We start from the raw sequence: 27,922 nt of genomic DNA, 5'->3' as shown, positions 1-27,922 counted from the left end.
ACAAAGTAAAGCACAGAATTCAGTTTTATTTGTGTTAAATATATTGTATGATGATCTGAGTAATGCTAATAGATTCAGCTCTTATCTTTCTGTTGCTGGGTCCTCCGTGGCAGATGTTAGAAACACTTGAGAAGGGTCAGGGTCTCTCATTCAAGCATCACTCTCCATATGTGCCTTGATGAGCCCCTCAGTATCTCATGCATATTTGATAAAGACTCAGATGTGTTTCATTATTAACATCAGACTCTCAGAGTACAGTTTCCTTTCTCATGCTTATTTAGCACAGAAACTTCATGCTTTTTATCACACATGTTCTTCAAATACAGTCGTTACAGTGAGATCTCTTTAACAGACATCAAATGGGTTAAATGGAAAGCAAAAGGCACCAATGTGCTAAACCGTACTCAGATGAATTCATGTGACTTCTCTAGAGGTTCAGAAAAGATCTCAATAATTTCTTAAATTGTGCTCAAAAGTCTGAAAACTCAAACATGCATCATTAAAACCTTTTAAAACAACAATATAATGCAGAAAAACTATTGCCTATAATACAAAAAAAAAACAGTAATATTAAACATTAGGCATATTGTGAATCAGTGTAATCTCAGAATGGTTATAAAAGCCTTCAGATCTGTCAAATTAAAATGATTATGCGGCTCTAGAGGACTCTTGTCTTGTCTTCAGTGAGTGATCCTGGAGCTGCAGGTGCTTTCTGAACCTGACACCTGTCACATGAATAATGCACAGGCCAAACATTCAGAGTCTATCAGATGCCAAGCATCACATCCCAACAGTTCACAGGTTGGGCCTAAAGCTCACTTTGCTGGAGAAAAGTAAAGGATGTCGAAGAGAAAATGGGTGGAATTCAAGATCTGTCAAACCATCAGCTGTTCGGCTCCGGTCAGTCGCAGGAATAAACCATCATCACCAACCGCTGCTGCTGCTGCAGGTACATTTAGCAAACACTTTAACTATCTGCACTATTCACTATCACAGGTCATCATGACATATTATTCAAAAGACACAATGACTTTCACTTCTTTTGTTTTTTTAAATATAGGTGAATAGATGGGTGGCAGGACTTGCTTCAAAAAACAGAATACAGTAGCTGGTCACTAGCCTAAGTTATGCTTTAAATGCTGGTTACACAATACAGGAATAATAACTAGCTTTATTAATCAACAGAACCATAAGGTTTATTTGTAGCTTATAGAAAGCAATTTAATATAAAGAGAAAAATATGATCATTCAATATAACTGATGTTTAAAACAGGCACATTAAAGCTTAACCAGTTTAACCAGTGCACAGCTGTCAACTAGTAATCTATCTGAGCCCAAGCAAAACATTTTATTACAAAACAGACATGAGAAATCCTAAACACATCTATATTTATTTTTACATTTTTATTATAAAGTTTGTTAAAAGAATACAAATGAAGAATAACAATTCAACAAATAGAAAGAATAAAAAGCCAAGGGATCAAAACCAAACAATACACAACTTAAGAATTTAGAAAAAAGGAAGGATAATGATGCACTTTTTGTTACTGGAGGTAGATCATAATTTAGTTTAATGTAAATTAAAACATCATCTTGAAAATGGGGATTAAATGTAATAGTTTTGTAAGTAAAATTATTAAATTACAGAGAAAGTAAACATCTTCATATTGTTTCTAAAAAATAATAAATGAAAATAAAACATCTTTAAAGCAAAGCTTTATGCAATGAACTGGCAAATGTCTGACCAAAGTTTTTTTTTGTAAAATTACATTCCCATAATAATTTGTCTTAATTTAAAAACCTCTTGCACATGTCCTTACACATATCAGTGTTATTGTTTTGTGTCAAGATGCACACCAGTATTATTTGTAAAAACGACTTAAATGTCCTAATATAACTAAGACCTAGTCCTGGTTTAAGATAATCCCTGTCCGGGAGACCACCCCTACATGAATTTGGGATTTGCACTGTCAGAATTCATAGCGTGCGTGCAGCGCGTCATGACGTCACTGCGCAGCGAGTCTCGTGTGTTTACGTGGAGAAACATGGCGGTGATTGTTGCCGTAAAGCCCGAATAAACTGTGGAGAAAACCCGACAGCTGTACCGGTAAACCGGACCGGAGGCTCATGTCAGTCGTGCACGTGTAGTGCTTGTGTGTGTGTGGCGTGTTTGTGACACGAGTGTGTTCGTGTTAAACCACAGGAACCGCAGATATGATGGAGGACGACGAGCGACAGAAGAAACTACAGGCCGGCAAAGCCAAGGTAAGATTTACATCATATTTACCTCAACTTTACCTCAATTCAGACATATACCTAAGGATATAAAGCTCGTGTCAGATTAACCTCATTCACAGAATTGACCTCAGAATATGACACTCGTATTAAATTAACTTTAAACTGAGATTTAACTGAGATTTACTTCACTAAGTTACGTCAGACGTTAATGCTCATACGGGGTTTACCTCACATTAACAGTATTGCTGTCATTTACCTCACAGCTGTCATTGAGTGAATAAAACATTGAGTGTTTGTGTGAGTATTTCTCATAAAGAGTCGAGTGAGGTATAAATGTGACACGAGTGATAGGAACATGTGGATGATCTTGTGAGACTGGATTTTCAGGCTAAAGAAAACAGAAACTCGATGGCTTGCATTGCTTCATGTGTTCAATCCTTATAGCAGATGTCACAGTAAACACACATAAACACATGTCACACTACACAAACTGATAAATCAATCTGACATTAGCATTGTTTAAAGTACACTGACTGATCTCGGCTGTTTTAAATAAAAAACTTAACCCAATAACACAACCCAATATCAATTCTCAAGGAAAGTCGTGATGTAGTCAAGAAATATTTGATTTATTTATTTGTGTTCATGGACATGATTTTCTTTTTTATATATAGGTTTTTTTTGTGTCAGTAGCATGACTTTCTTTTTCATGTCATTTGATGTATTCCTATTTAATGTTTTCATGGTTGCTTGGGGTTAGAAAGACTTTGTTACATTTCAGAATGATCCTAACCTCAACCCCAAATGACAATAGTTAAAAAATCTGAAGAAAAACATGTAGAAGAAACCAATATATAAAATTATATCCTAACCCAAACCCAAAGTAACAATGATTAAAAAATAGGAAAAAAACATAAAATATCTATGAAAACCAATAAATAAATCAAATATTTTGCCTTGAGGTAGGGTTGCAATAACACACGTGCATGTTTTTAAATCAGTTTTTGCTCATGTTGATGCGTCTGATGAATTGTGTTGTTTTGTTTCTTGACACTTGGGTCTCTTCTGTGTTTGTGACAGTTTGTTATTGTAACACTAAATCAGATTCCTCTCTAATCTTTGTGTACAGTAGTGTTCACTATGTAGTGTACATATGTAAATAAGGTTGATGTGATGGAGCTCGTCACGTGGACACCACAGAGGGTAGAAGTTTATCGTAAAACATTAATCCTGAGGTCTCTTCACTGACAGATATATCATATGCTTGGAGTCTGTATTGGTTCAATCTGAATTAAAGGTGCCATGCCAAAGAATGCATTGTTATAATCTGTAAAACTGTTCTTTGATATCTACATAGAAGGTTTGTGTCTTTATTAAGTGCATAAATGATCCAGAGTCAGTTTTTCATGTACATTTACAACCCTAGGATTTGTCTTTATAATGAAATGGTCTATTATTACCCTATTTGAAAGGGTCATGAATAATAATGTTGAGCTCTGCTCTGATTGGCTGTTTCTCCTTCAGTAGCTCTGTGTGTGTGTAAACAGATCTTATGTTGAGTCTGTATCAGTTGAAGATTTTGAGGAAAAATCAATTGTTTGGAGATTGTTAATGGACGTTTCTGAGTGATAAGTTTGTTTGTTTATTTCAGTACGGACCTGCAAAACGTAACTGTAACGTCAATAGTAGAACTTCAGACTATAGACCTTTTGCGTGTTTGCAAGCAGAGATGACGTTTTTTGTGGGCGGAGCCCAACTGGTGGCAGAAAGTGAATGCTTCTCAATAGCTGTGTGAAGTGTTTTAGCATTAAACTGTGATTTTTAAGGATCCGGTGTTCTGTAGAAGTCTGTTTCCCCTATATTTCTCTTAAGTGTAATGTTTCTTATAACGTTTTCACCAAGTTACGTTTATTTTTTAAATAAATTAAAAGTTTTAATGGCTTGGCCACTGATATGCTTGCATGTATGTAATGTATATGTATTGTTCTTTATTGGTAAATCAATTATTTTTACAGTATGAATCTCTGAAGTACTTATAAGAGCAATACTATCATGTATTCTGTATAATATCATTTATTAAACATTTAATCATTTCCTGTTTTCAATTTCTTCCTTATATTTTTATCCTACGTGTTTGATCTAAAACTATTATGTTTACATACAAATTAATTTGTATAGGCCTGTTTATATATTATTAACACTTTACATCGTGTGTGTGCTATGTTTATATATTTATTAGTAAACATCATAATTTAGAACAAACAGGAAGAAGACATAGGCTAAGATATATGGTAAAAAGAAGTAATAGAAAATGAAAAAAAATACGAAAACTTTAATAAATGGTAATATTATTGATATTATGAACTAATTAAAATCTTTAATCTTTCTAAATAAATTATAAACGTAACGTGATGAAAACGCTATAAGAAACACATAGAGGGATCAGACTTCGACAGAACACCGGATATCTTCTCTAATTATTTTCTATTCAAATAATTAAAAGATTTTCAGATGATTTCATCACTCCAGTCTGTCCGGTTTAGGGCTTTTATTGCAACCATAAACACCTACGTTTATCTTCAAATTGTGTCTTCGACGACGATATACTATAAAAATGAATGTCATCTATTTTGGCATTTCTATTCTGACACTAAACAGCACAACAAAACATTTTCTAGTGAGTTATATTGTTCGTTTCACTCGTGTCTCATTCATTTCCACTGTTTTTCTGCCACCACATGCGCGCGTGACGTAACTGTGACGTCGACTCGCAAAAGGTCTATAGGCTAGCATATAACATTAACTAGCATATAGCGCTAACTCAGCAGTCACAACTTTGTTTTTAGAATTGTAAGTAGGGCTGTAACGATTACATTGCGTGTCCCATTAAAAATGCCTGTCTGAAATCGATTCTGAATCGCAAGGCTACGATTCTGTGTTTCATGCATTTGATCAGTAGGAAGTCCTTATCAATCTAAAATCATTCTGAGTTGGAGTCGTTTATAATGTGCATTTTAAAAAAGCAACACTCGTTAAATAAAGTCATTCAAAATATTTTTATTATCATGAAAACACCTGAAACAATCTGAAGAACAGCGATATAAATATTCTTATAGATATTTCCTGGAATAGCGTTTATAAAGCTGCTACTTCTGTGTCACAAGGGGAGTTTCTGCACAAGAGCGCCCTCTGGCTTTGGGATGTTCCAGGATTCACCGTAATTTATTAAAATTCATTCATTGAGAAAACGTGCATTTTCACGATTAATCGTTACAGCCCTAATTGTAATAACATTGTACTTAATTTAATGTTGAGGTGTTCATCTGGACTGTAACGTCACAGTTGGTGTTATGTTGAGATAGTCTGGTCTGTTTTTCAGCACAACACAATCGTGTTTGAGGCTCATGATCTGTCATTACCATGTACACAATCTTATTATTCAGATAAATACAGTTTAAAATTCAACGACACCTTAAACATCCTTTACTAGCTGCTGTTAAACTCATTAGTTTGTTCTGTCACTGTTTATTGTGTCGTCTGATCACATGACTTCAGGTGACCTTGTGTTGTATAGACTCAACACACAAACTGTGTCCCCCTTGTGTCATTCAGTTTAAATGTTAACCTGTAAACGCTGGATTTAGGCCTATGTGAAAGTCAAGTGGAACTATAATGTTGTATACGTGTCGTTGACAGACATTTATTTGATGCGTTCAGGAATCTGAAAGAAATGAGTTTTTAATAAAGAGATTTGTGATGGAAGGAGGACATGATTCAGCATCATTACTACAATACCTGAATCTGGACGCAGCATTTTAACTCATCGACCCGACCGTGTGTTTATAGAGGAAAATCATTAAACTGTTTTAGCCGATGACTCTGTGTTGGTCTGGGACTGAATGTCAGTCTGTTATGTTTCATATTTCTGTCTTCTTTAGTTGAGTTGTTCCTATAGTTTGATTTATTTTAAATAGACTTGTACGTTTGCAAGTATTGTTGATTAATTTAATAAACAGAAGATCATTTGGAGGAAAAGAGAAGTATACTGAGACTCAAACACAGATCCTGTGAGGTCAGATGAAAGTTTTATCTGTTTGTTCACCTGCTGAATTATTTCATCATTGTGTTTACACACTACAGATAAGTGGATTTCTGCACATGTTGACCGGAAGCTGGTACAGTCTTCAAAATGACCAGAGAAGACCTATAACCCCTGATCTCTGTATGTGTTGTCTTCAGTGACGCTTCACATCATCTGCTGCTGGCTCAGATCAGATGTTTGTTTAGTCACAGTCTGTGTGATGTTCAGAGCAGATGTCAGTCACTATTCATGATGTCTTTATGCCAGTCACATTAGCAAACGTTAGCTGAATTCATCTCTCTCTCTCTTTCTCTCTAAACCGTGTGTGTGTCTACAGACACTTTGCCTGTTTTAATATTTCGAATCGATTGTTTCATCCCAGCGTGCACTGAAAATGTTTTCTACATCCGCTGGATCTGAAAGCATTAACTGGGTCTCAGTTATGTGTGTAGGCTAAAAGCATTAGTTAACAAGAGGTCAAGCCTTGAGTATTTAGACGCACACACACACAAATCTTTTTGGTAATCCCATCAATAGTCTGTTGGGATAATTGGTTTGGCCAGTAAACACGCTCAGTGTCACTCAAGAGATTTTATAATAAATCCTGAATGGCCTGCATCATTACAAACCTCCTACACGCTCAACTATCATCATCTGAATCACAGACACTCACTGGATGATGAGCCGTTCTCATTTGTCCTCATCTCACCTCATTCTTTAACATGTAGAGGATTGCCCTCAGTTTTGGTCCAGATGATTTAATGATGTTTGTGTCTTCATTAAGATTCATAACTAGAGTGTTACTGATCTCAGATCATCTCATGTAGGAGTTAAACAGATGTCAGATTGTTTATCTGTTACATGTTTTGTTAAGATTACTGGTAACTGCAATCAGCTGTTATCTCATCATTGTAAGATTATGTTCATTGTGGATGTCAAACTGAACATTTTCTGGTTCATTATCTTCTAGTAGATATCTTACTCTTTAGATATTGATAAAACCATTGGCAAGTGAAATCTGATGCATACACTGAGATGGGTTTTCTCCTGGAGCTCAAATAGAAAACTGTAATGTTTTTATGCAGTTTGGCTGTTAATTTACATGTCAGCTGTGTTTTGGGGTCCTAGAAGTAATTTTTTTTAAAGACATTTCAAAGTACGAATTTGTGAAAACAACGTCTTGTCGTCTCTGTGTAAACTACGAAAATGCGCATCTGTGATAATAGTGGTAATGTCATCATGCGCATTTCTTTATTCAGTCTATAGGCATGTGTAGGGGTGGGCGATATGAGCAAAATCTTATATCATGATATGACTAATTTTATATATATCATGACACAGTTATGTTTTCTTTCATTAAGGTTTTTATGATATTACAATAACCAGGGCTCAACATAAAGGACTGCTCGGTGGCCTGGGGCCAGTTTGAGAGACATTTAGGCCAGTAAACAGTATTGTCACTTGCCCGATCGGGCCAGTATTTACTCTTAGTCCCTAAAATATATTTTCTGTATTCTTATGTAATGTTACCACAGAGACACATTTTAAGATTTGCGAACGTTAACTTCTCAGATAATCCTTTATCTGGTCCACTCAACTTTATTGCCAATTGTCTTAACAAATAATGAATAAAATGTACATGTATACAATTATATTCGACTTTGGAATTAATCTTTTTTGATGGGGCCAGTAAATATTTTAGCTGGGCAAGTGAAAACCTGAACCACTGGCCCAACTGGGCCAGTATAAAAAAATGGTCAGCGTAGCTCAACACAACGTTAAACACGCACCCAGTCTTTACTACCAAAGGCGCTTGTAATGCTAACCAGACATCCAAATGCCGCCATAACCACAAAAAAATAAATAAACCCACATGATCATCGTATTCGTGATCCATCATCGATGCCACGTTCGAGTACTCAAGGCAATCGAGTACTCGTGACCATCCCTATTTTTTTGTACAAAGTAACATCGCCACCTACTGGCCTGACACAATATAGCATTTTTAATTATTTTTATGAATTTGTGTGAATCTTTCGGATAATGTTGTTGTTTGTGTGTCAAATTCTTTAAAAAACGCAAGGGATTGTCGTGTGGCCTTTAACAGTAACATCAGAAGTGAGGTGTAATGAGCAGAGCTGTGGGTCAACAGGGTACAGTCACTTCATCAGATTAATGACATTTATTTAATCTCAAGCTGTGCGCCTGTTCCTGTCATGGTGTTCTTCAGATCAATTCAGTTCGGTTCTCCGATGCATGAGGTGGTGAAGTAGCACACAGACATTTATACATGTATTTATTTATCAGGCCCATGCACATTGGAAGCAGATAATATCTAGTGTTTTATATATACAAGTAGCTTCTGTGTATAGATTAGGTTTAAGTGTAAGTGTGTGGTTTTAATAGCTGATGATATCTGAAGATCAGATCACACTTTGATGATGATGATGTTATTTAGCACCAGCACATGATCACATTTATGTGAAAAGTGTTTGGCCCATACAGGGTAAGGTTTATCTATTTAAGTTGTTTTGATGTCTCAGGTGGATTTTTCCCAGGAGTTCTCATTGTATCCTAGAGACTCTGCTGCTCTGTTCCCATAGTACTCGTCTGATCTGGGTTCAGTTTATACTGCCATCATTTACCTAACAAACAAAGTGGAAGTGTTGGTTTCACTTGGTGTTTACATGTATGTGTTAAATAGGGCTGTGACAATACATCACGTTCCCCATTAAAAAGACCTGCCTGATATCGATTCTGAATCGCAAGGCTCTGATTCTGTGTTTCATAAACAGCTTGTGCGTGTACTACAGCTCTGTGATCAGTAGGAAGTCCTTATCAATCTAAAGTCATTATGTGTCAGAGTCGTTTATAACATGCATTTAAAAAAGCAACACTTGTCGTCAAACACAATCATTTAAAATAGTTTTATTATCATGATAAATACCTGAAACAATTTGAAGAAGAGTGATATAAATATTCTTGTAGACATTATAAGGGATAGTTCACCCAAAAATTTAAATTCTGTCATTATTTACTCACTTTCATGTAGCGTTTGTAATGATATTTCTTCTGTGGCACAAATGGCATTTTTGCAAAAGAGCGCCCTCTGGCTTTTGGATGTGACGGCATTTCACCGTAATTCATTAAAATTCATTAATTGAGAAAACGCGCATTAGCACGATTAATCGTCACAGCCCTAGTGTTAAAGTCTGAGCTCTCCACAATCAGTGTTTAATGTACATTAATGCTTTCTGCTCTCTTATGTATGCAGTTTCTGTGTTATTCAATAGATCAATACTGCTGATGTTTAGATCAATACTGCTTTGAATGAGTTTGGTCTTTGAATATGAAGATGTATGAATATGAAGAGGAGTGATACTTATGAACGTCTGTCAAAGCATCTGTGTGACAGGTGCGTGTGCGTGCGTGTGTGCATGTGTGCAGACAGCTGTGTGTGTGTGTGTGTGTGACAGGTGGCCAGGAATTCTTTAGGATTTGATTGGATCGTGAACAGTTATTTCAGCCAATAAGGATTGATGTTGAGAGGCAGAGCGAGTTGTTTATTTGTGTACTACTGCACACACCCAGTCCTGCAAAATAAGAACAGGAAAATGAGTCGAGAAACAAAGATTTTTTAATTTTGACAGCCTCAATCTGTGAAGGATCTTCATACAATGTTTGAGTCAATAAATGTAACGTCAGTGTTAATTTTGGCAGCAAATTCTGATTTAGTCTTAGTCTTAGTCTTTTGAATAACACACCATTTAGTTTTAGTCTTATTTTAGTCATCTGAAATATTTTAGTCTTAGTCTAGTTTTAGTCGACGAAATATCATAAGAGTTTTAGTCTTAGTCTAGTCTTAAGTTTTTTAGTCTGTCATGGAATGGTATTAAGGTTTGAATATGCAATACAGAGACAGATTTAATGGTTGTTAAAGAAAACACGTATTTTATTTTATTCTTAATGTCAAAAAAACTGACCGGGGCTTTTTCACAAAAGATAATATCACATAAAATAAGCATAGGGCCCGCTCTACCTAAAAATATACATGGTCCCTGAAAAAGATATGCATTCTCCCTAAATGACATGCACACACAGATACACACGCACTTTGTCCAGTCATGTAAAACCACAACATATACTATAATAGTAACGTTACACATTTCATTCAATTTGAGGACACTGAATATTTACTCACTATTAATTCAGACAACCCAATACAATCAATACAGTTCAGATGTGTATTCTTTTTCAATGTTATTCCAAGTTTAGCGAAAACACGGTGGTTTATCTTATAAAATAACCTTAGCGTGCATGTTTACCTTCGCATGTATTTCTGGATGAGTCGTTTTTACAGGTTGTCGTCTTGTCATATTTGAAGTGTGATCAGATTAGACTCTAGCTCTGACATTGTTGTTGTTGTTAATGAGACATGTCTTCGGACCGGGTGCACTGCAACACGTTAGCGTGTTGCTAACGAGCGAAGTCAACTGAAATCAGCCAAAGCTGGGAACTAAGACTGTACAACTAAATATAATGTAAACAACCTGTTGTGAAAACAAACTTTGCCGCAGGTTTTTAAAATGCCTCTGCTGCCTGCGTAGATCAAGCTACCCTCAAAGATTCGCTCTGATTGGATTTCTTCCCAACTTGTCCCACAAAATGAGTAGCTCTGATTGGATCTCTTCTCCATTCGTCCCTCCCTAACATTTTCGTCTTATTTTTATTCGTTGACTAAAGTTTCAGTTATATTTCTATACAGTCTTCGTCATTATATCTGACTTTTATTTAGTTTTTGCGACGATGAAAACAAAGAAGGACCAAGTTGAGGATTGATTAAACTCAAACTGCAACAAAAGTTGCTGTTTATTTACTTCCATCATTGCTGGTCTTCTCAAATCATACACAAGTTGCTGTTTCTTCTTCATTTGTGGGTTAACTTGTCAAGCTGCTTCTTCTTTGATGGTTGCGGTGCTCCTGTGGTTACACGTGTGTATACTGCCTACCGGCGATCTGTTCGTGTGTTTGCACGTCGACGCGGACGATGACGCAAAAGTATAAATGAAAACCAACGTGGATTCTACGCCATCGTGGCTACGCCGTAGGACCTACGCACATCTATAACGAGCCCTTTACTCCTGGGCCACAACAGATGACTTGATGATTTGTGTTTATATGAAAATCTGATTTACTCACTTGTGTTTTATTTGAACTAGATGAACATTTACCTCACAACCCTAAATGTGCCATGATGTTTATGATATTTATGATCTTAGGTGAAGAATTAGTCACACACTTTAGTCCTGACTGTAAATAAAAGTAAACAAAACCTTTCATCATGATTAAAGCTAATGTTTGTGTTTAATCAAGATCACTAGATTCTCATTGATAAACATGAGCACATATGCATATTGAGGAAACAGATGTGTGACATTACGGAGGTCTGTTGTGTTAATCTGCCAACGTGAGTTTAAAGGATTAAAGGTGACACACGAAAGCGGATGTGAACGAGTTGAGGAACAATATCACCATCAGACCGCAAATGATTCGCTTCACTAAACTGTGTGGCGTTACTGTGCGTCTACATACTGAGTTTATTAATCATCTGACCCCTTACTCCTAAAACTGATCGAAAATGGAGAAATCTCATATGACTGTATGTGTTTGTCATTTGTCTCGCAGCTGGCCGAGTACCGGCAGAGGAAAGCTCAGTCTGATGGACAGAAGAAGCAAAAGAAGAAGAAAAAGAAAGCTGAGTCAGAGATGGAGGAGCAGAGGAGAGATGATGGAGATCAGACTGTAGGAGAGCAGAGAGGAGATCAGACCACTGTCTTCTCCCTCTCAAAGACTCTTCATAGTGGAGAAACCGTCACACATGATCAGACTTACACCATAGAGGTGAGATCAATACATTTATTCAACAAACTCCTTTCATTTATTTTCTTTAGGTAGTAGAAGGAGTGTGCGTGTGTGTGTGTGTGTGCGTGTGTGTGTGTGTGTGTGTGTGTGTTGGGGGGGTTTACCCCTTATGAGCTGAAATACATATCAAGTAGGGTTGCATAATGATTAATCACGATTGATCTATTACAGAATAAAGTTTTTTATTTACATGTGTATATACATTTGTATATTTATGTATAATTTATATTAGATTTAAATACTTAATATAAATATATATTTTTTCTTAAAATTATACATGCATGTGTGCATATTTATTTATACATAATTATTATTCACAGTTAACACAAATATATGTGATCTAAACAAAAACCTTTACTCTGCAATAGATTAATCACAATTAATCGTTATGCAACCCTAATATCAAGGTATTTTCCACTCTCTAGCCGGTATATTTGTATTAAAGTACATATGAGCCATATGAGAAAAAAACATTGTAGTAGTTAAATTTCACTTTTTTAAATTACTGGCTAAATATGTATTTTTAACCTTATATAGACATTTTGTCTTTTTTTTGCCACTGTGTGGATGGGCGAACACATCTTGTTATGAAAATTATGCATATTGTCACTGTCAGATTTAAAGAGCACCTATTACATTGCTAAAAACAAGGTTATTTTGTGTATTTGTAATACAATGTGGTTTATGGTTAAAAAAAGACATTATTTTCCACACACCGTACATTATTGTTGCTCCTCTATGCCCTGCCTCCCTAAAACGCATTTATTTTGTACAGTGTCCCTGATTGGCCAGCTAATCTGTACATTGTAATTGGCCTGAATACCTCGACATCAGCTAGAAATGTGACCAGGTTTGGAAGATTTGCTCACAATGCAATGCTAACAGGAGTTAATTTACAGGCTGTGAGTCTAAGCGGGAGGAGTTATGATAATGTTGGCCTTTACTACATCAGCAATCCCAGGAAATCGCTGCAAAAGATGCTTTCCAACAGGTGTTTTAGCATTCGTTTTAAACTTGTGGACCTATTTTTCCAAACGCCTCACACCCGTATATTCTTCAGCTGAGATCTTGAACAATAAACACTCCAGCTCAGTTGATAGCGATAATCCACCTTTGCCAATTGCAGGAATACATTTCCCGGCGTGGAGTAATACCGTACCTCACAGCACATCTTATACAAGTCAATGGAGTTGGACAAAACTATGATAACACCTGTTGGAAAGCATATTTTTCAGCGATTTTTGTGTGAGGATATCAGTGAACACCCCTGACCACTCTGTGAGTTTCACGTCTTTGTAAACGAAAGTTTAATGCATTTTAGGAAGGATTGTTCCTGTGCACCTATACCACAGAAACCGAAAATTGTGTCCAAATTCCAGTCAAAACCGTTCTATTTCATCATAAACAATCTGAAAACAGGGCTTAAATTGTAAAATGTGATGCTTTAACAAAGATGCCTTTGAATTAATTTTGGCAACATCTTCAAACAAAATGAACATTGTGCTTCTGGATTTTCCCTTTAGTCCACTTTAACATCTTATTCACACTCTGGGAAATACTCAAAAGATACACATATTTCCAATCATATTAATTATTTTCTAACATGGGCAGCTTCTCAGGGTGGCATTTTGCGGGGGTTGGCACACGGCGCCCACGAAAAAGAAACTAAATACAGCCGTGACCGAGTTTTAACTCTCATTTGCATGATACATCAACTCATTTTCATGTACACACAGTTAATCTGTACTGGACTCTCCACACGCTGACATAAGAGATGGATGGCAGTGGTTTGTAAATGTATGAACCCTGTTAGTTGCTAAGAGTACCAAATTGAACAAACTATATGCAAAAATAGAATTTATTAATATGTAACGCAAAATCCATATCATAAAGCAGTACAATACCTGTAATCACTTTCTTTCTTGTATATCGCCCACTCCTTGTGTGTGCGTGCGTGCGTGCGTGTTTGTGTGTGTGTGTGCAAGCACTTCTGTCATTTCTGTAATAAGAGTTTTGAATGTAATGACATTATTCAATCTTGTGGTAACCAGTTTGTCTCTCCCTTCACATTCTATTGATTTGTCTTCAATGCTTTTCAAAAGCAGAAATATGTATTTTAATATTACAGATGATGGATGTTTGTGGATTGTTTGACAAATATATTTGTGTTGTGACCTGAGGGGAAATACATGAACAGCTTTGGCCTGTATGTGTAGTTGTAGATGAGTGTGAAATTAGTGGTTGCCCTGGCAACAGACAACTGAGTTTAAACTGGTTAAGCAGCCTGTGTGTGTTTATGATTCTGATGTCCTTGCAGCGGTTCTCTATTTGCCCTTCTCTGAAAGCGTCTGTGTGATTTAACAGGCAGTGATTTCTCCAGCACTAATGCACTTTACCTCCTGTCTGTATGCTGTTATATGATTAAAACATAAAAAATGTCAAACATCGCATTAGACCCGTCAGCTAGGCCTCCATTACATAAACATGTCTGCAGTTTTTCCCCGTCATTTCAAGGACAAAATTATGCAATAGGTATTTGACCCACATGTAAATTGAAATAACCCTGGTAAAGTTTGAAGTGTCCCTGTACTTTCCTCCTGCATCTGTTGCTATGGAAACACTTATGAGAGTTACTCTGGCATCACTGTGTGATTGTGCTGAAGTCCACCGGTGAATGCATCAGATAAACTCAATCGCAATATTGGATGACTTTTTGCTCAGATTTTTTCCCACAATCTGTCCTGTTTGTGTCAGATCATACTGAAGTTCATCAGTCCTGGATGCTGATTATACAATGCAGCACTCCATCATACTGATATATAAATGTTGTAAGATTTATAGTCACAGTAATGGATAACAAGCACGCTCGTAAATTTGGTTTGTCATTTTTGATGTTTTGTATACATCTTATTTTGCATTATCATCAATCTCATCTGTCACATCCATTAACAATCTCCAAACAATTGATTATTCCTCAAAATCTGTATCTTCATCTGATACAGACTCACACATGAGATCTGTTTACAGACACACAGAGCTACTGAAGGAGAAACAGCCAATCAGAGCAGAGCTCAACATTATTATTCATGACCCTTTTAAAATAAAATAATTACAGACCATTTCTATTTTCATTTAGATCATTTTTGCACTTAATTAAGACACAAATCTTCTATGTAGATATCAGAGAACAATTTTACAGATGATTACAATGCATTCTTTGGCACCTTTAATAAACCCACTGCTAGTCATATATGAACACCACATACTAGATATTTTTTTCATCTTTAGTTTTTGAAGTAATGTCCACATGATTCTAGTTGTTATATTGTGATCACAGGACTGCGTCTCTGAACTGAACTGGATATAGGTCAGATATTCACGCATGAATCAGCATGAGCCTATTTAGCCGCGTCCCTCAGAAAAGACCCTTAAGCTAAAAGAAATGAGAACAGCAGCCTATGATGGCCAGAGTGCTTTAATGTCTCTTTATTGTTATGAAGACTCATTCTGTGAGTTTGTGACTGAAAGGACGATGCATCGCGTTTCATTCTCAGCGCCCCATTTCAAGATAAAAGCACGTCAGTGTTGATTAGTGACCCAGTAACACTGAGGACACTGAAGAAAATGGAGCAATGTAGAAATTAATTTCACACGTAACCTCGTTTCATGTCTATTTTCAGCCGGAGAGTGAGGTGTCCACGACAGCAGAAGACTGTTCATCAGAGGTAAGATCCATCTGAAGATTATACTGGGGTTTATTCTGCTAATACAGATGCAGCTGCAGTGGTTTTCTGTTTATCAGGCAATGCAATCTTTAAACTCGTGTCTGATATCTTACACTGGAAAAAATTACTTTCTTACTTTTTTACTTATTTCTTGGTATTTTTGTGTTGTTTTCAGTACAAATATCTAAAAATGATAAAATCATGATGTATTTTATTAATGTGCAAAATAACCTGAGAAAATAAGTCTAGTTTTTAGAAAAAATATCACATATAAGTGAATTTGTGCTTAAAACAAGCAAAGAAATCTGCCAATGGGGTAAGAAAAAAACACAAGAAGCAAGAAAATGTTCCTTATCCCATTTGCAGATTTTTGTTTTAAGCCCAAATTCACTTAATGAACAACAAAATGTTGATGTCTTTCTTTGTTCAGTCGAGAAGAAATTATTTTTTTTAAGGAAAACATTCAAAGATTTTTCTCATTTTAATGAACTTTAATGGACCCCAACACTTAACAGTTTTAATGCAGTTTAAAATTGCAGTTTCAAAGGACTCTAAATGATCCCGAACGAGGCATAAGGGTCTTATCTAGTGAAAGGATTGTCATTTTTGACAATAAAAATAAAAAATATGTACTTTTAATCCACAACTTCTCATCTATCTCCGGTGCTGTGACGCGCCAGCGCGACCTCACATAACTGCATAGTGAACTGCATAGAAAGGTCACGTGTTACATATATGAAACGCAGATTTGCGGACCATTTTAAACAATAAACTGACACAAAGACATTAATTATTATCATTCCACATACAACAATGTCAGAACGGTCGTCTTTCTCCACACTTGTAAACACTGGGGCGTAGTTTCGCGTACGTCATCTGTGACCTCTTCACCTGATGACGTATTGCTGGCGCATCACAGGGCCGAAGATAGACGAGAAGTTGTGGTTTAAAAGTGCAGATTTTAGATTTTTATTGTCAAAAATGACAATCCTTTCACTAGATAAGACCCTTATGCCTCGTTTGGGATCGTCTAGAGTCCTTTGAAAATCTGTTGAAAAAACTGTTAAGTGTTAAGTGTTGGGGTCCATTAAAGTCCATTAAAATGAGAAAACATAATTTCTTCTCAACTGAACAAAGAAAGACATCAACATTTTGGATGACATGGTGGTGAGTAAATTATCTGGATTTAAATGGACTAATCCTTTAAATGTGATATACTAGACTTATTTTCTTAGGTCATTTTGCTCATCAACACAATGCATCTTGATTTTAGAATGTTTAGATATTTATACTGAAAACAAGACAAGAATACTAAGTAAGAAAGTCATTTTTTGCAGTGTAGTCCCTCAAAATGTTAATTAGTCCTTCACTTGTATATGTAAATATATCCTGCAGGCTTGTGTATGTGTTATGAAGCTTGACTTGTTGTGAACTGACAGGTTAATGGTTTCCAGGAGAGAACAGGAGTGACCCTTGCGTCCGTGTTGGCGGTACAGTAATCAGTTTTAATGCTTTAGTAATGTCTCTGCATTGCTCTTTCTTCTCACTTACAGCTTCTTCCTGATGGTGACAGCATTTCTTTTCATGCACTAACCTCACAGTTTCTCCTCTTACCCGTGTTTGTGAGGCTCAGCTGATGGAGAATATGCTAATATAAACTAAAGGCCACCGATGTGGTTTTCTGCCATTTTAATCTCACTCACTCCATTCACAGCCTGACATGCGGCTGCTTGGCATTTTGTCTGGGTCTTTTATGTTATATATTGGTGGTGGGGCGGGTGAGTAAAGGCCATATAAACTGCTTATATAAGAGAGATGTTTAGCTGCCTGCCACAGGGAATATAAAATCAGTTTCACAGTACTGATCAGTAAAATCTCTGTATTTAAATAACCTCTTGTTCTCAAAGCTCTTCACAGCTACTCCAGATGCTTTGCTTTGAATGCATTTACAAATGTCATATGTGTACATTGAAATAATGAACTACATTCATGTTGCATGCAAATAACTTCTCACCACTACATCATAAATCAGTCACTTTTATGTGTAGAGAGATGTCCCAATCAAACGCCAGCACCGGTTCTATCAGAATGGGCTCCTGAATCAGATTTGGTTTAACTGGACCTCCTCTCTTTATATCAGGATGAGGAGTCGCACGTGGAGCCTGACCTGCAGAGCGGTGGACCTCATAGTCCGATACAGATCATGCAGGACGAGTTAGCCGCTAAAACCCTGGCCATGGAGGAACTGAGTCGAGAGCTGGAGGAGATCAGGGCTGCGTTTGGAGTTGAAGGAGTACAGCAGGTACCAGAGACTTCTGAGTGTTTTAAAAGAACTGAGCCGCACTACTGTATGAGTCACATATGGGTGATGTTGAGCCCACACACGACCCTGACTTGACCCTGCTGTAATTAAGCTGCAGAGATCCGAATGTCGGTTCTTTCGCCGCACGACTCGACTTGGAATAATAGGTTCGGTCCTTTCTCTCCACGTCGACTCTATTAATCTGCCAAGAAAATCATTTTGCTGTCGTGTAAATCTGCAGGTGAAAAGCAGCTACGCTCTGTCACCTGCTGTTAAATGTCAGGTGGTTTTAAAAGTTCAACATAAGTAAGACTCTCATAAAATGTTCACAAACTTTTGCATTTCAAGCGAATGACAGATCTGGTATTAATTTGTGTCCGCAGCTGCAGGACTTTGAGGAAGCGTTGAAGCAGAGAGATGAAATCATCACACAGCTGACTGCTAACATGCAGCAGGCACGAGCAGAGAAAGAGGAGGTGATGAAAGAGTTTCTGGAACTGACGGAGCAAAGCCAAAAACTTCAGATTCAGTTTCAGCAGGTATCAGACCTTACATACACATCCATACATAAAGAGCTTTATAGTTAGGACTGGAGATGTTTACAGTCTCAGTTAGGCCTGGGTATTGGCAAGGGCCTCACGATACGATCCGTATCACGATACGTTCGTTATGATATGATGTATCACCATTCGATACAATACATTGCATTGCATGCTGCGATACATTGCAATACTTTTTCTTTTTTATCAAAAATGTAAAAAAAATAGAGCTGAATTAAAAAAAAGTGCTTCCACATGTCGGCTTTGAAAGCTGCAGGTATTTTTAAATTTTCGGCCATTTTCTAACTTATGCTAACTTCTGAGACATTGGCCATATATGACAACTATCATATCTATCGGTCTATGCATGCATGTGCTATAACTCGGTCTATGCATGAACTATACCTCGGTCTATGCAAGTACTATAACTCTGTCTATGCATGTACTAAAACTCGGTCTATGCATGCATGTACTATAACTCGGTCTATGCATGCATGTACTATAACTCGGTCTATGCATGCATGTGCTATAACTCTGTCTATGCATGAACTATAACTCGGCCTATGCATGCATGTGCTATAACTCTGTCTATGCATGAACTATAACTCGGCCTATGCATGCATGTGCTATAACTCTGTCTATGCATGAACTATAACTCGGTCTATGCATGAACTATAACTCGGTCTATGCAAGTACTAAAACACGGTCTATGCATGCACTAAAACTCAGTCTATGCATGTATGTGCTAAAACTCGGTTTATGCATGCATGTACTGTAACTCAGTTTATGCACGCACTATAACTTATAAATGTCTGATGTTATTCATCCAAAATTCTGTTTACAATCTTTGTTAAGCTTCAGGCTGGTGAGATAATGCGAAGCTCCAACATCAGCTCCACTACTGCAGATCTCCTACAGGCCCGTCAGCAGATATCACTGTACCAACAACAGCTGGAGGAAAAGGACAAAAAGGTCAAAGGTCACCAAGAGAAAACACAGGAACATTTGTTATTGATTACACATCTTCAGGAAAGGCTGGCTGAAGCTGAGAGGGTGAGTAGACATTGAAGATATTTCAGCTACTCTCAGAGTTATATAACTGTATTACTCCGCTATTCTCCTTTAAAATTTATATAAAAACTATATTTCTATAGTTATTGTTATAATGTGAACGGCCCTTTAGTCAAGTTCTGAAACTTTTACTTTTTGATGTAATAAGTATGTTTTATATTCAAGCCGGAGATTACTTATATTCACACAAATAATGACATTCTGAATGATTGGTGTCAATATTTGTTATTTTAGTCAAAGTTCTTTTTCTTTGAAAGTTTTTCTGATCTCAGATAAATCAAAACATCAGCTACATGAACAAAAACATGTGGTTTGTTTCTCTGTAGGTCCGCACACAAACTGAAGAATCATTTGCTCAGCGTTTAAGAGATAAAGACCTGCTAAATGTTGAACAACAGCGTCTGGTCTCAGAGCACCTGCAAACTTTATCTCAAGTCCAAGATCAACTGTTGACTTCCACACAACAACTCGAGGAAGTCAACAAACATCTGTCCGCAAAGAGCCAGGAGCTGGAGAACTGTGAAAGAGAGCTCTCCGTATCCAGGGAGAAAGAGCGAATGTCATCTGGAGAAATACTACAGCTTATGAAAACTGTAGAGGACCTTCAACAACGCTGCCATCAGGGCAGCCAATCAGAAGGTGAGATCAAGCAGAGAATAGAAGAAGATTGGACACGGCGAATGGATCAGCTACGGGCCGAACTGGATGAAATGTACGGAGAGCAGATCGTGCAAATGAAACAGGAACTTCGGGTTCAACATGCGTCAGATTTGGATCGAATCCAAGAACGGCATTCAGCGGACACGGAGAAGATATTCCTGCAGCATCATTCAGAGTTGGAGAGGTTCAAAGGTCAGCTGTCTCACAGCACCGGAGACGTAGGCGTTCTAAACATAACGGTTATTGAACTGCAACAGAAGCTGCAGGAATCGCAGGAATTGCGCGATAAGGCGGAGCGGGAACTGAAATGGAGGAGCGCAGAAAATATCGATCTGGTGAACCAAGTTGAGCATTTACACCAGGAGCTGCAGTCTGCAAGAGTGGAAGTGGAATTAAGATCTAAGAGTCCAGAGAAAATCCAGACAGAAATGCAAATGCTTCGTGACGCGATTACTGACCTACAGGCGCAGCTGGCCGCTGCACAGAAGGCCACCGGTGACCTTGAGGCCAAGCACGATTCAGAAGTCACCAACTACAAGATCAAACTCGACATGCTGGAGCGGGAAAAAGACGCCGTGCTGGACCGGATGGCAGAATCCCAGGAAGCCGAGCTGGAGCGCTTGAGAACGCAGCTGCTGTTCAGCCACGAGGAGGAGCTCGTGCAACTACGAAACGACCTGCAGCGAGAAAGCCTCCTCAACGGAGAGAACCTGCGAGACGAGATGGCCGTGAGACACCGCGAGGCAGTGGAACTCTTACGAATGGATTTCGAGGACAAGGCGAGGTCCGTTGAGAACGAGAGGGCGGTTTTAGCCGCAGAGAGAGATGCGCTACGTCATGAGATTGTGGCGCTGAAAAACGATCTAAATCAGGCGCTAGAGAATCTAAAACAGAAAGACAAAATGAAAGATGAAAACTGGGAGAAGGAAAGAAAAGACATGGAGTCTGAGAATAAGACGTTGAAAGAGACAAACACGGCCATTAGGGACGAACTGAAAAACTTAAAAGCAGATCATGAAATTCTTGAGGATAAAACTGAACGTCTGTCTTTGGAAAACCAACAAATGTGTGCACGATTGAAAGACCTTCAGGATGAGATAGAAAAGCAGAGGAATACTTTCTCTTTTGCTGAAAAAAACTTTGAGGTGAATTACCAGGAGCTGAAGGATGAGTATACATGCCTGGTTAATACAAAAGTTCAGCTCGAGGAGCGTTTGATCAAACAAATGATGCATTACGAGACCAAACTCCGAGATCTCCACGTGGAGCTTCAAACGGGTACCCTGAGGGACAAAACTGAGGATGAGGAGGTGGACGGGAAAACGCTGGTAGAAAAAGATTCAACGGAGTTGATGGAAAAGCTGAAAACGTCTGAGAGAGAGAAGACGATGTTGGCTCTGAGACTCTCTGAAACAGTCGCTCAGTTGACGCTGATGGAGGCTAACGTCAAACGTCTTGAAGAGGAGCTGAAGAGAGACAGAGATGAGACTGTTATGAGACATAAAGAGCAACAGGTTCAGCCTATTGAAGACTGCAGCGTCTCTAGCGGGCTGTGCTCTGTAGAAACTCATCACATGCACATCAGGTCTTTAAGAGAGGAGACAGAGACCCTTAAATCGTCTATGCCGAGTGCAGAACAAGAGCGCGGTGTCCTGACGCAGGAAAAATCAGCACTTGTTGAGCGCCAGGCCTCATATGGGGGGATGAACAGAGACCCCTCCTCTCATCCAGCGGCTCAACGGAGCGAGGGAGGAGAGAGAGAGAGTACTACAGCAGACCCGCTCTGTGTACGCACACACGCATCGACGCATGAAGACCTGCTCACGGATGGCAGGCGCAGACACCCGCAGCAGGTAAGCAGCACGCTCTCCTGTGGTTTTTCTGATGAGATGAAGCATCGGTGTCTTTCTATAAAAACTCTTGATGCAACAGTTGGTTATTAGCTGCATTGTACCGCAGTCTTTCTGCAGCTATTTTAGATGTGCGTGTTTTTTATGATGGGCTGTGAGTTATTGTTGAAAGCTGGAGATGTTGTGCAGGTGGGAGGACTTGATGTGCATATAGGGATTATACACGATAGAGTTCAGAGAGAGAGAGACTGTGTGTGTTTCATGCTCTTTGATCTCTAATGGAGGAATAGAAACCGCATTGATAATCTGCACTCTGTTTATAATGATGGTCAAGGTTTCTTGCAGCATTCAACAGCTTGTTTTTGCTGCTGTGTCTTTAAGACTTGTTTACTGGATGCTCGATGGCTTAAACATTTTTCTGCCGTTACAAACGTTCTTGTCATTTAATACTATTGAGTAATTCTGCACAGTAATGTCGCATGAAAAACTCACTCATGTCTCAGATGAAGAAGCTCTGAAGTGTTGAATGAAATACTTAAGGATGATTATAAATAAATAATCTGTGTTCTTTCACTCATCTTTGTAATCATTTCTGTTTTTGATTTATTTGAATGTTTCTTCCTCAGTTATTTACGGTTGTCTCATAGCTCTTATGATTGTGTTCATCTGTTGGTGTCTCAAGCCTCCTCTCGTTTGCTATAGATGAAGAAACATTCAAGTGTGTGTGTGTGTGTGTGTGTGTGTGTGTGTGTGTGTGTGTGTGTGTGTGTGTGTGTGTGTGTGTGTGCGCAGGTGAAAACTGAAGATCCTCAGGATGATGGGGACTCAATCAGATCTCAGTGTTTGATGGCGACGCAGGACATGAGCGACTCTGATCATGTAAATACCTGAATGAATGAAATGTCTTTATGAATTAATTGATGTGATTCATGTCAACGGTGTTGTTAGCATATGAATGAGGACCGTCTGCTTTGTGTGTGAATTAATTTATGACATGAAATGATCGCCTCTAATATTATGAGCAGCAGGGCTGTGTGATGTTACTCATATAAAACATCTGAAACATTTAATTGACTGTATTACATTCATCAAAATCTAATCTTGAATATGAGTTTATTTTATTCATCCACTTTTTATTGGACTATAAAGACCACAACACAAACCTGTCTGTCTGTCTGTCACATTGTCTGTCTGTCACATTGTCTGTCTGTCTGTCTCATTGTCTGTCTGTCTCATTGTCTGTCTGTCTCATTCTCTGTCTGTCTCTCTGTCTGTCTGTCTGTCTCATCGTCTGTCTGTCTCATCGTCTGTCTGTCTCATCGTCTGTCTGTCTCATCGTCTGTCTGTCTCATCGTCTGTCTGTCTCATCGTCTGTCTGTCTCATCGTCTGTCTGTCTCATCGTCTGTCTGTCTTATCGTCTGTCTGTCTCATCGTCTGTCTGTCTCATCGTCTGTCTGTCTCATCGTCTGTCTGTCTTATCGTCTGTCTGTCTCATCGTCTGTCTGTCTCATTGTCTGTCTGTCTCTCTCACTGTTTGTTTGTCTGTCTGTCTCTCTCTGTTTGTTGGTATGTCTATCTCTCTGTTTGTCTCATTGTTTCTGTCTCTCTGTTTGTCTCATTGTCTGTCTATCTGTCTCAATGCCTGTCTGTCTCTCTCTGTTTGTTTGTCTGTCTGTCTCTCTCTGTTTGTTTGTCTGTCTGTCTCTCTCTGTTTGTTTGTCTGTCTGTCTCTCTCTGTTTGTTTGTCTGTCTGTCTGTCTGTCTCTCTCTGTTTGTCTCATTGTCTCTGTCTGTGTGTTTGTCTGTCTGTCTCTCTGTTTGTCTCATTGTCTGTCTATCTGTCTCAATGCCTGTCTGTCTCACTCTCTGTCTGTCGGTCTGTCTCTCTCTGTTTGTCTCATTGTCTGTCTGTCTCATTGTCTGTCTCTCTCACTGTCTGTCTGTCTCTCTCACTGTTTGTTTGTATGTCTCTCTCTTTCTGTTTGTCTCATTGTCTCTGTCTGTCTGTTTGTTTGTCTGTCTGTCTATCTGTTTGTCTCATTGTCTGTCTATCTGTCTATCTGTTTGTCTCATTGTCTGTCTATCTGTCTCAATGTCTGTCTCACTGTTTGTTTGTCTGTCTCTCTCTGTCTGTCTTAATGTGTCTCTGTTTATTTGCCTGTCTGTCTAACTGTTTGTCTCTCTCACTGTGTGTCTGTCTGTCTGCAGGATGAGTGTCGTCTGCAGTTGGAGGCTCAGCGCATCAGTCTGTCTCAGATTCATGCCGCTCAGCTGGAGCTGCTGCGAGAGAGTCTACTTGCGCAGCTGCGCAGCCGAGAGCAGGAGCTGCAGGATGCACACGAGAGGGAGCTGCGGCGTTTGCGGGAGGAGTTTATGAGCGTGCCACAGGGGGTCAGGGGTCAGTCAGCAGGTCAGTGTTTCAGATGTATTATTTAAAGAGTCATCAACATGAAAGCGAGGCACATCGAGAAACCACTCTGTCACTGAAATATATTCACAGCACATCTCATAGTCGGTGTGCACTCACTTAAACCCATACAGCAGAACAGATCCTTCTCAGATTAATTCACTGAGAGTTCTTGTGAAGTTTGTGAGATTAAAATGGTTGACTCTTGGATGGTTTTGAGTTTTAGAGACATTTAATGTCAATGAGGTTTCAACAAGATCACTTTTCATGTGCATTAGAGATAACTATAGCTACAGGACATTAGTATTCAGCACTAAATCTGATTCTGAATCAGTTCAGTGTTAATGGTGTGATATCAGATCAGATTGTGAATTGTGTGTCTGTAGAGCTGAAGGTGGAGTTTGAGGAGCTGGGGGAGAGACACAGAGAGGAGATTGAGCGACTGAAGATTTACTACCATCAGCAGATGAAGGACACAGAGGAGCGCTGCTCTGCTGAGGTTCTCCTGCTCAAGAGGAGACTACAGGAGCGTACAGGAGGAGAAGACCTCTTCAGGTATACCAGACCTTTATCACTCCATCAGATCTCATTCTGTTCTGCTTTAAACAAACAGATGCCACGGGTCATTTACTAATGTCATATTAGATTCATATTCTCCAAAAGTTCATTGTAAAGAACTGAAATGTTGCTTTTATCTGATTTGACTATTGTGAGTGAGTCTTTATTTATTATTGTCATTGTCCTTGTTGAAGGAATTTATATCAAAGTGTCCCTGACTGACTCTGCTAAAGGTTTTTAATTAAGATTCCTAATTTATCATTTGCTGTCATGTTGACATTTACACATAAAGCCTGAAAATGAGTCTGTGTCCTTTTGGGTTATAATTCAGCCCAGTGAGATCTGTGTGCGTCTGTGTGTGTGTCTTTAAACATTAACAAATTCTGATCTGAACTGGGATCAGATATCAAACTCTTTTTTTATATTCACACGGACCTTTTATGTTTATAGACAGTGTCAGCAGCAACAACATAGACAAACAGCTTTTGTGGATCAAACATAACTTGTGATAATTCAATAGCAACACATTCGATCTTAAGTAAATGAACCATAGCTAAAGCGTATAACACTGAGCTTACCTTACTGTGTGAAATGAATGAATACAATATTAACTACAGATCAGCTGCCAATCCTCCCTTCACACAGGAATACGACCCATCGTCTGCTCTCGTCTTTAGGAAACCAAAATATTTTTATTTTCCAAAAGGTATTTGGTTCAGAGGTTTGTTTGGCAAAAGCCAGACTGGACCGGAAGTTAACTTAAGGCCATGCGCCCAACAATCATGACAACCCTAAACGCGTATGATGAAACACGTATGAGGATTATCTGTTGAGGTTTTGTTATCTGATGCTTCTGTGAGAGACACTGATCTCTCATATATCAGATCAAAGTGTTCAGACTCTTATTCAGATGAGAGAATATCAGACAGTTTTCCTTTGAGATCAGATTTTAATGTGTGTAAACAGAGAGATTAAATATAATATTCATCTATATTAATCTGCAGCTCTGCTGCCCCCTTCTGGACACAACTGTTCATAAAAATCTGGAAACACTCGACTGATCAAACACTAAAATATCTGTGGCTTTAAAATGATGAGACAGCTGCATGTTGACATACATGTGTGTTTGCATGCGTGTGTGTGCGTGAAGCACAATGTAACTCGCACAACTGCATACCTGGGTGGCAGTGGCTCAGTGGTTCATGTAGGTCAGGGGTCTCCAACCTTTTTGTGGGCAAGGGCTACCACAGTGGATAAAACAATCTGGAGAACAACTTGATATAATCTACTCAAAACGTTTTTGATGTTTTGAACGTTTAAAACGTTAACGAAGCCAAGCTAATATAAAAAATGTGTAATAAATAAATATTACAATTGAGACTATTAATAGCATGAGCTTTGGCAGGCACCTCACAGACTCTATGCAAGCTACCTGGTGCCCGCGGGCACCCTGTTGGAGACCCTTAATGTAGGTTATCTACAAACCGAAAGGCTGGTGGTTCGATCTCTGGTTCCACCTGACCAAGTGTCGAGGTGTCCTTGAGCAAGACATCTAACCCCAGCTGCTCCCGACGAGCTGGATGGCGCCTTGCATGTCTGTGTATGAATGACTGAGTGAATGTCAGGCAACTTATAAAGCGCTTTGTATGGCCATGGGTCTGTTGAAAGCGCTATATAAATGCAGTCCATTTAACACTGTAGGGTTACTGTTTTAGAGTATTAAAATAATGAATAAGGACGTTCACATCAGAGTAATTGTGTTTGTTTTAAGTAGTTTTTCGTTGTTGTGTAAGAGTTTGTTGATTTTATTGTGAGCTGTCTTTTACTCATTCTGTATGTTTTTATGTTTCTGTCACAGCACATCGAGCGTCTGTCCACCCCTGACAAGTGTCAAACATGAACATCCTCAGGTGAGTCTCTGTGTTTCTCTCAGATCTTCTCGTTTTCTTCAGTTTTTCTACCACTGCTGTATATTGAAATGAAGCGGGACATTTGTGAGCCCACAGCAATGAGCTGCCCTACATCACACGAGACGATCAAGAGTTACACAACTCGACCTGTGTGAAAAACCCCACTCATGCATGACTGCATCCCTCCATCTCTCTCTCTCTGTCTTCTGGTCTTTCTTTTTTTATCTCTCTCTCTCTCTCTCTCTCTCTCTCTCTCTCTCTCTCTCTCTCTCTCTCTCTCTCTCTCTCTCTCTCTCTCTCTCTCTCTCTCTCTCTCTCTCTCTCTCTCTCTCTCTCTCTCTCTCTCTCTCTCTCTCTCTCTCATCTCACTGTTGTTTTTCTCAGGATCAGGAGTCTCTCTCTGTAGATGTTGAAGTAGAGCTGGCGTCTGCAGGTCTATCACATGAGCTGCAGGCTCAGCAGAAGGCTCAGTATGAGAGCTCATGTAAGAGGCTGGAGAGAAACGTTCAGGAGCATCAGATGAGCTTTCATCCAGAGGATACGGATCTCAGACACTTACAGGAGAAACATCATCGAGAGTTGCTGGAGGAGGAGATCGCAAAGGTGCTTTTAAATCATTTATCATAATGTTTATCTTGTGTTTTACCACAACTTGATC

General features: G+C 38.6%; 1 protein-coding gene across 9 annotated transcripts in view; it reads left to right on the top strand.

Annotated features, from left to right (window-relative positions):
• The first annotated feature begins 2,022 nt into the window (after positions 1-2,022).
• The window catches only part of akap9 (A kinase (PRKA) anchor protein 9), a 60,478-nt gene continuing 34,578 nt past the window's right edge, over positions 2,023-27,922 (top strand). For 7 of the 9 annotated variants that reach the window (XM_065283824.2, XM_065283864.2, XM_065283846.2 and 4 more), the window contains exons 1-13: positions 2,023-2,265; positions 12,005-12,220; positions 15,922-15,966; positions 17,406-17,456; positions 18,107-18,268; positions 18,652-18,807; positions 19,663-19,860; positions 20,205-22,391; positions 23,181-23,267; positions 24,598-24,799; positions 25,183-25,351; positions 27,213-27,264; positions 27,649-27,867. In XM_065283824.2, coding sequence (XP_065139896.1) covers positions 2,215-2,265; positions 12,005-12,220; positions 15,922-15,966; positions 17,406-17,456; positions 18,107-18,268; positions 18,652-18,807; positions 19,663-19,860; positions 20,205-22,391; positions 23,181-23,267; positions 24,598-24,799; positions 25,183-25,351; positions 27,213-27,264; positions 27,649-27,867 — 3,795 coding nt within the window. In that variant the 5' untranslated portion in view covers positions 2,023-2,214. The remainder of the gene's footprint in view (positions 2,266-12,004; positions 12,221-15,921; positions 15,967-17,405; positions 17,457-18,106; positions 18,269-18,651; positions 18,808-19,662; positions 19,861-20,204; positions 22,392-23,180; positions 23,268-24,597; positions 24,800-25,182; positions 25,352-27,212; positions 27,265-27,648; positions 27,868-27,922) is intronic. The other 2 variants (XM_065283855.2, XM_065283873.2) reach the window with 2 other exon arrangements.

The sequence above is a fragment of the Paramisgurnus dabryanus genome, chromosome 19 (genome assembly GCF_030506205.2).
Source record: "Paramisgurnus dabryanus chromosome 19, PD_genome_1.1, whole genome shotgun sequence".
In the NCBI taxonomy this organism is placed as follows: Eukaryota; Metazoa; Chordata; class Actinopteri; order Cypriniformes; family Cobitidae; genus Paramisgurnus; species Paramisgurnus dabryanus.
This window is presented reverse-complemented; position numbering and strand designations above follow the sequence as displayed.